This window comes from Dermacentor silvarum, unplaced genomic scaffold (genome assembly GCF_013339745.2).
Source record: "Dermacentor silvarum isolate Dsil-2018 unplaced genomic scaffold, BIME_Dsil_1.4 Seq895, whole genome shotgun sequence".
NCBI lineage: Eukaryota > Metazoa > Arthropoda > Arachnida > Ixodida > Ixodidae > Dermacentor > Dermacentor silvarum.
The window spans coordinates 19,906-28,417 of NW_023606939.1; the positions used below are offsets into that span (position 1 = coordinate 19,906).

Genomic DNA, 8,512 nt, shown 5'->3' on the forward strand with positions numbered 1-8,512 from the left:
GGCTATTCTGTCCTCCTTGAAGCCCTTGGGTTCAGCGGGAGGAGGGTGGGAGTAAACATGTTCACAAAGGATATTAGTGAGAGGCGATTGGAAGGTTCGCGGGAAGTAGGAAGACGACAAAGAACGGAGGCGTAGAAAAACAAAGTTCCCAATAAGGGTTCAGAAACTTTGGTGATGAAAATTCGTTGAGTTTCTCTATCCCCCCCCCCCCCATCCCCCCCCTTTTTAAGTACGTAAGACATTGGGCAAAACAATAACAAGAGCTTGGTGGCCCAAGCCACCGCCCCGGTCTAAAGGGGACGCTCATATATCATCGATCCATCTATCCACCCCATCCAGAGAGAACATTTCACGCGTTCGTGCCGACGTCACATCCGTTGCAGGAAGTTGATGGTGGATCCGCGGATCCCGGCATAAAACCGTGGAGGAAGGAAAAAAAGAGAGCATTACGTCACGCAGTCAGCCTTGGCAAGCGAACGCTCCGTGACGCCAGTCCCTTTGCTCAGTGTCGGCCCAACACGCGACCTCTTGAGTCGAGATCACAGAGCAAGAATCGAGGTTTACGAGACGTGTGGTTTCGAATGGGCATTGAGGAAGGAAAATGCGAATGGGCAAAGTCAACCGTGATTATTAAAGCCTACCCCGCGCTCTGACGTTTCCTCCGTGCTCTGACGTTTTCCCCGCGTGTTGGGTCGTACGACACTCTTGGCTTCAATAGCGTTGCGGGATGCTCCCTCTTATCTTTTTCCTTCCTCCATGCAAAAGCACTGGTCGCAGCCAATCAACGGGAGGCGCGCACCGCGTATGTGGGCCGCTGGATTTCTGCGCATCCGTACATGGAGGAAGGAAAAAGTTAGGAAAGAGCATGACGTCACGCAGCTAGCCTTGTCAATCGAACGCTCCGTAACGCCAGCCCTTTGTTCAGTGTCGGCCCAACACGTGACCTCTTGAGTCGAGATCACGGAGCAAGAATGGAGATTTTCCGAGACCTTTGGTGCCCAGTGTTTAAAAAAAATCAATTCGCACTTGTTTGGGTGTCCTGCCGCAGCGCTGCATCCAGAGCGGGAGCCTTCAAATTTTTTACCACGCGTTAGACCTGACTATTACGTACGTGTTGGGCCGACACGCCTGGCTTCAATCGTGTTGCGCGGTGCCCCCTCCTAACTTTTTGCTTCCTCCATGCATCCGTAAAACCAAAAGAAACGCTAAAGTAGCTTTGGAACTGGGTCTTCATGACGTGGAGATTTTGTGGACGTGCTGTAGATATCGATCACAATACACTTTTGACTACATGGTGACGTCACTGTCGCGTATCGCTCACTACGGGAAACTTCCACTTTCCCCACTCATCGCCACGTATGATAGCATATCCATAACATGATGGGCTTCACGTAGACGACGCCTTTTCAGCAGCTTTAAAGTGCCTCTTGCACATAACTAGTCCACTAGGTCTTGCACGTCGGAAAATAAATTTACTAGTATATAACGTGGACGTGCGATGCCGTACATATGGTACCTTTTACTAAACCGGATACAAACAAACCAAGAGGTATACAAAGGAAGGCGGCTGTAATTATCTACAATAAATTTACATTTACTAACTCACCTACCCAGTTGCTAAACACAGGAATTCTTCCATTGCAGAATTGAGTTCGACGAGCACGCCTAAAATTCACGCATCAGCTAATTGACCGCCCGGTCAAGATACACACGTAAATACGCCTCAATTTCAGACAAAAGACCAACAAGACGCCGACACTCAAACATTGGTGGTTCCACACTGACAGTTCTGGGTATTCATTTCTGCCACGCACAACAAGATAGTCTAATAAGTATATCTTCTACAGGCCTTCTTAAATCAACAGAACATCACTGGATAAATTCCTCTTGATCATCCAGGGTAACGTTCGCAGTTTGATAACAGCGAACACAATGACACGTTCTGTTTAGTTGTGTGATGTATTTTGTGTGCTATAATTCTAATAAGGAATTTATTTTGAGATATGCTTGTTCTTATTAAAATATGTAAATTTTGTTCATATATATGACCCTCTAGTTAAGATCCTGTACAGAATTAGCAATGCATAAATAAATATTTTTCTTTCACTCCCTCCTTTCCCGCAGCGCAAAGTCAGGCTTTGGCAGTTCGCTTCCAACTGATTTTCACTTCCATTATCTCTTTGCCTCAGCGGTCGTAGAGGCTGCACGTGTTTCACTCATCAGCTACTTGTGCTTGGCACGCAAGCTTTCAAGTCCGCCAACTTCGAAGTCACTTCTCCATGGCACGTCCTCTTCGTTCGATTGGCTTTACCGGCCAAATAAGTGTTCCACACGATAGCCACACAACTGCCGAACGGCTGCCTGTAGCTGAGGGGCACAAACTTAAAGTTGACGAACTGCGCCACGGGCCAGATCATGTACATGGTCTTCAGGATCTGCAGATAGTTAGCGCGCACTGATTGCTGGATGTCGTCCCACGAGCGACGCTGCAGTACGCCCAGACCCACCATTAAGCTGGGCACAAACAAGGGACCAAATATAGTTTGGTCTAGGAGCACTTTCTTGATGACCAACGCACTGCTGGCCCCGCTGCCGACAACCCGTTCGAGGATGAGGTACCAGCCACGGACGACGGGACCGACAAATACGACGCCCATGGTGAAGAACCTGCAAAATTCGACAGGGCCTTTAGAGAGTGAGACAAAAGTCTGTCTAGCACGGAGAAAGGAAATAGCTAGGAGGGAGCATTACGTAACAAAATTGAAGCCAACAAAAGTCGGCTCAACACGTGACCATGCCACGGTAACTTCTGGCATCTTCCACCGTCGCACTAGCCGCGATCAGCGCCTAATAGACAACGTGTGCAGTAGCAAAGTATAGTTGCAGCACTCACACACTGCGTTGCAACAAAGGTTATAAATGCATACGTTGCAATAAAGGACGGCAGTTTTACATGCATATCGGGAGAAAAATTAGAGGAGGTTTAAGTTTCGCCTTTAACAGTGGAACGGGGAGCGTTCTAAGATCTCCGTCTGCTTCTCACGCTTCCCGGCAACTGCATCTCATGTAACCGTAATGTTTACCGGCGAACGCTGGAGGCGTAAAGCGTGGGCCGATCCCAGAGGTAGTGCACAGCCGCGCCAATATGTTTGCATCATTTCCAGGTTTCTGTAATTGTTTCCCACGTTTAATATTTCAGTCTGCGAAGATTTAACATAAAAGGCATTCGCTGTCTGTGTTTTGCTTCATGACATTTGTTTGCGGGCTGTCATTATCAAAATTCTGAGGAATAACTTTGTGAAGAATTTAAGACAAGGTATGAGCAACTTTAGTGATAGAATGGTGCGGCAATATAACCCGCATGTACCGCATGTCATATAGCAAGGCATGGCACATGCATATACCAAAATATACGGGGAATTTTTTTATCACGGGACGCCGACACCGGATTTCCTGCGACACGGAGCCCTTAACGCTTTCGCGTTAAAATGTACACAGAGTGGTTGGCAAAGCACCCCCCCTCCTCCCCCCGAACAAGTGTACCTTCGTGAAAACCTACTGGAATTCAAGCCCGCCATATGGGCCGAATCCGCCAAATGCAAGGTCACGTGTTGGGCCGAGGTTGCGATAGAGGAAAGGCATAGGGGATGACTTCAAGGAGAGCAAGCTCGCGAATACTGGTAACGTTGCCGAAATGCTTCCTCCCAGTTTATTTCCGAGCGATTGCCACTTCCTGGCTCATGAAGAGATAACCTTCTCATGGGTATTTCGCGGCTTTCTTTGATCGCTCGTGAGAAAAAGACGCCCATGAAAAGGTGTTCATCTCTACACAACATAAATGGAAGTAGCTGCTCTATTGTCAGCGCTTCAGCTGAATTACCTTTTTTTTTCACACTGTTTTCACATTGTTGCGTCATCTGCTACCAAGAAAAGCACTGCAACAGGAAGAACATTCGCAAGAAAACCAGTGTGTGGCCTTGGCTGTGTAAGAAATCGATGTGCATTTGCCGGTTCCCAGTGATATTTGCATGTCCTAAACATTCGTTTCATGCATTTCCCATCATAACGTATTCAACCAAATTGATACCTCTTCAAAGAGAGAGAGAGAGAGCCCTTGAGTGGCTAGTAATGATCGTTTTTTCTGCAGAATAATGTTTTCGTATACTCGATAACGTAAGCTTCTTTAACTTAACCTAATGGCGGTCGAACGAAATGTTATAATGAACGCGCAGGCATATTCCATTACAGCTTCCGTGTAATCACTTTACGAATGATATATTCTCAATTCACGGTTTGCCACCAGCCAAAAACGTTCTTTTGGGTTACTTAGGACAAATATATGATTTTGGACTGCATCGCTTGACTTTGTACAAGTGTGAGTACTAGGAGTGCGTGTGGCCAGTTTTATATACGTTAATGACAATCATCAGCTACATCATGTCATAACCGCTGCCGGGCGTCGCATGCATTCACAAACTTCTTAGTGGATTTGAAACGGCCGCAACTGTAAACTTTGATCATAGATATAACACACTAATTACCAGCTAAATGAAAATGAAATTTTGGGGTTTACGAGCGAGAACCACGATATATGAATACGAGACACGCCGTATAGTGGGGGACTGCGGGTTAATTTTGACCACCGGGGTGTCTATAACGTGCCCCTATATCTAAGTTTCAACGTCTGTGACTATTAATGCAATAACACACGCGTGAGCGAACTCACCGCTAATTTCCTATCTTTCCTTCCCTCCTCTCTCCCTGTCATCTTTGTGTTCCCCTTTCCCATTCCCCCAGTGTAGGGTAGCCAACCGGACGTTATTCTGGTTAACCTCCCTGCCTTCTGCATTTCTCTTTCCTCCTCCTATATCTAAGTTAGACGAGCGTATTTACATTTCGTCCCATGCGACCGCTGCGGCTGGGGATCAAATTTGTGACGTCGAACTCAGGAGGGCAACGCCATAACCACAAAGTTAACTCGTGGAGGGTTATAATTACCAGATAATGTGTGGCTTGCGTGACGCGTATTGTGAAACACCACATTTGTAAGCACTAATATTTACCGACTGTGACTATTAGTAAAAGCGTTTAGTACAAGCGCAAGAAAGACCACAGGGAAACTTAATGGGAACTAGCTAGGAGTTGGTACTTGATATGACCAAACCTTCCTGGTCGATGCGCATAAGAGGAAGTCGCTGAGTATGGACTTAGCAAGACTATAGTGAAGGCCAGGTTCTATATTTCTATTAGAAGGGATGCCTTCGTTACGTCACATACAACACAATTACAAGTCCTTTCCACCCAAGAAGCAGTTTGTGCGTAGAATACCAAGACGCAGTTTAATTAAGTTGCTATGCTTTACGGTTATGTATGACATTTGTTGTCCGTGACATGTAATAGGAATGAAAACTGAAACGACAAAAAACAAGGAACTGTGACGAGAATTCGAAAGAAAAATATGAATGAAAAAATGCAATGGTGAACTCGGCGGTAATGCAGTTCCGCTCAACGTGAAAGCTGGAGAAGTGCGGAGCAGTGATTCGCCGGTTTTTCCCTTGCGTTTTCCTTGTGTTTATCTTGTTTTATCCTGTGTTTATCTCGTGTTTAGCGATCCATCATCCGTTTGGCACCTGTGCTAAGGCACAACTGGTGGGAAACCGCCACGCACATGGAGCCAAAGCCGTAGCTGATGATAGTTAGAAGCGACTTTAACGAATTTCTGTTAATTCGATTAATTCGTGAGTATACGCGTATTCCTGTATTTTGTATTATTATGAATTCAGTTAAATTTCACCCAGTTTTGCGCTGAGATTGGCATTTTTTGGCCCTGCTTTGCGCTTGTATTTTCAGAGCGTGACGAAATGACAAGGTCGACGCCGACAGCCCGAGCCCCTAAAGTGCTCCGCACTTAATAAATTAAAGAAGCAATTCATGCTGCTTAATTATGTGCTCTTGACGCAGAACCCCGCATAAAGTGCCATGCAACTCACGCATACCTGCAACTTGCATAGAGCGCAATCACTGAAGTTGAGGAGCCATCTCTTTCACAGCTACGTCCTTCGCATAAATGGCAAGAGTGAAAACGAAAAGAACAGTGGCGTCGGCGCAAATATCTTGTGCGCACAAGAACGTACTCACATAATCGTGTACACATACATGTAGACACGCGCAGAGATAAGTAAGTATACACCTGCGCACTCCCGTACAAATTATTGAGCATGCATTATTGAGGCAGAATATTTTGTGGCGGTGACAGCTGTATGAATGCCCATTTTGATCGAGGTGCAATGTCCGGCGCTCTCCACGGCGTCGACGTCATATCCCCACACGTGCTCCTTTGGTACGTTAAACCACACAAATCAATCACTTCCCAATTTCAGTATGGCGACATAGCAGAGTAACCTTGGGCTGTATTTCGCAACGACCCTTTTTAATTTTGCGTTTATTCTTGCCTTGTTATGGCTATATCACCGTGGCCTGCCATCCAGCAGCACAGAAAACAGTGAATTAGAATACGATCAAAATCATCATCATAACCAGCCTATTTTTATGTCCACTGCAGGACAAAGGCCTCTCCCAGCGACCTCCAATTACCCCTGGCTTGCGCTAGCTGATTCCAACTTCCTAATTTGATCACCCCACTTAATTTTCCGCCGTCCTCGACTGCGCTTCCATTCTCTTGGTATCCATTCTGTAACTCTAATGGTCCACCGGTTATCCATCCTACGCATTACATGGCCTGCCCAGCTCCATTCCCCCCCTTACTGTGAACTAGAATATCGGCTATCGCCGTTTACTCTCTGATCCACACTCTTTCCGTCTCTTAACGTTACGCATAACAATTTTTGTTCCATCCATCAAAATAATTCTTACAAAATACAGTCACAGGCGCATTGCATGATGATAGGTCAGGTACACTAAATCTGCGCGCATTCTGCACTGCGGCAAATACTGTCACGTGGTCAGGTTCGCGCAGTGCGTAAAGCACATCCTGTCCTCATTCAATTATTGACCCATCGCTTCACAACGGCATGTCTACGTCATAATGGTGTTATGCCCAGTTCGTAGGAAGGGCTCGTTAGTTTTATTTTATATCTCCTTAGTTCCCCCATCGTGAAGCGCACGACGAGAAGCGGCGAAGAAGTTGCAAGTGTTGCACTCGAAAAAGGTTTCCACCTTTGGGTGCTGATCTTGTAAACAAACGATTAACGCCATCTATTTGCGGGCATTTCGTTTCATTGTTTCTTTAACACTCTTATCACTTCCGGTACTCTCACGTTACGAAGGGCATACGCGTATTTGCGTGACACAGCACTCTTGACAGCAAAGCAGAGAGCGCAGAGTTTTAAAGCAAAGCAAGCAAGGCAGTGTAACGCTTAAAAAAAAAAAAAAAAAACCTTTTATGTGTATCTTAGTCACACAATAATAATTATCTATTTTGCGTTCCTTTCCTTTCTTTAGCACTGCTCACCCGGTACTTCTAGGTCACGAACGGGGCATGCGTGTTATCAGCGTGACAGAACATTCTTGACAGCGAAGTAGCGAGCGCAGAGTTTTCAAGAAACGCAAGGCATATGGTGACTATTTGGACATAAGATACGCCCCAAAGAGTGTAAACGTTTTTTAGAGAGCAATTTCAGGAACGCGAGACACTTACCGTATAAACCGGAATATAGGTCAACTCCTGACCTTGACTAGACCAGGCGACGACTGGCAGTGTGTTAAAGACTGCTAGATAAATCGAGGGACGACTTTCGCTTTTTTTTTTTTTCTCTTTCGGATAAAAAATATCGACCTATATTCCAGTTTATACGGTAACTTGCGTATCAAAAAGCTTACCTCGCCGCTCGAGGAACGTCGATGCTGGACCGGCGTTCGACCACCTTCTGGGCGATCAGGTCTCCCGAAAGCATCACAGTGGCCGTGGTGATCATCTGCGTCTTCAACGGGTGATCGCGCACCATACGCGCGTAGAGATTCCATGCCTGCCGCATATCCGGTGCTGCGGCAGCTGAGCCGACGGAGGGTCAAAACGCGCCCGCTCTCAGCCGCACGCTTTGAAAGGGCGAGCGCTTACGGAATCGCACAGTCCGAGTGAAGCAAGCGCGTTAAAACTGTACTGACGTGCTCCTGACGACAGCGAAGGGGAGAGTGATTCTAAAGAGGAAGACACGCACGCACGTGGACAGCGAATGAAAGAGAGTCGAGAGGAGATGTGTCGAGCCTCTTAAAGAGCTTATCGCGAGTGACGCGGCAACGGAGGACGACAGACGTAAGCGACTTCCAGCCTGTGCTCTCTCATTTCACACACCTGACTCGCACTGGTAGACGTACTGCTTACGTATGCAACGGCCTTATGAAAGGGAACCACGCGAGCGAGTGACCTTCGATCCGGCGTGGCTCGGCGGCCGCTTGTAGTGCCACCACTAGGAGGCTGGGAGAAGCTTCGCCGATGTTGTGTATGGTCTCCGAGATTGGCAGACGCGCGGTTCGCTTCAGGCTCAAACCGCAC

General features: G+C 46.8%; 1 protein-coding gene across 1 annotated transcript; it reads right to left on the minus strand.

Moving 5' to 3' along the window:
- Positions 1–1,218: 1,218 nt before the first annotated feature.
- Positions 1,219–8,051, minus strand: LOC119435757 (protein Mpv17). Its single transcript, XM_037702479.2, has 2 exons — positions 7,840–8,051; positions 1,219–2,667 (listed from the first exon to the last, which is right to left on the minus strand). The coding sequence occupies exons 1-2, from the start codon at positions 7,992–7,994 to the stop codon at positions 2,220–2,222; spliced, it is 603 nt and encodes a 200-aa protein (XP_037558407.1). The 5' UTR covers positions 7,995–8,051; the 3' UTR covers positions 1,219–2,219.
- Between the last annotated feature and the right edge of the window lie 461 nt (positions 8,052–8,512).

Bases quoted from the DNA above. Each gene is read 5' to 3' on its own strand.
- LOC119435757 (XM_037702479.2), bottom strand. From the start codon at position 7,994: ATGCGGCAGGCATGGAATCTCTACGCGCGTATGGTGCGCGATCACCCG. The intron at 2,668-7,839 runs GTAAGCTTTTTG...CGAATTTTGCAG, and splicing joins GACGTTCCTCGAGCGGCGAG to GTTCTTCACCATGGGCGTCG.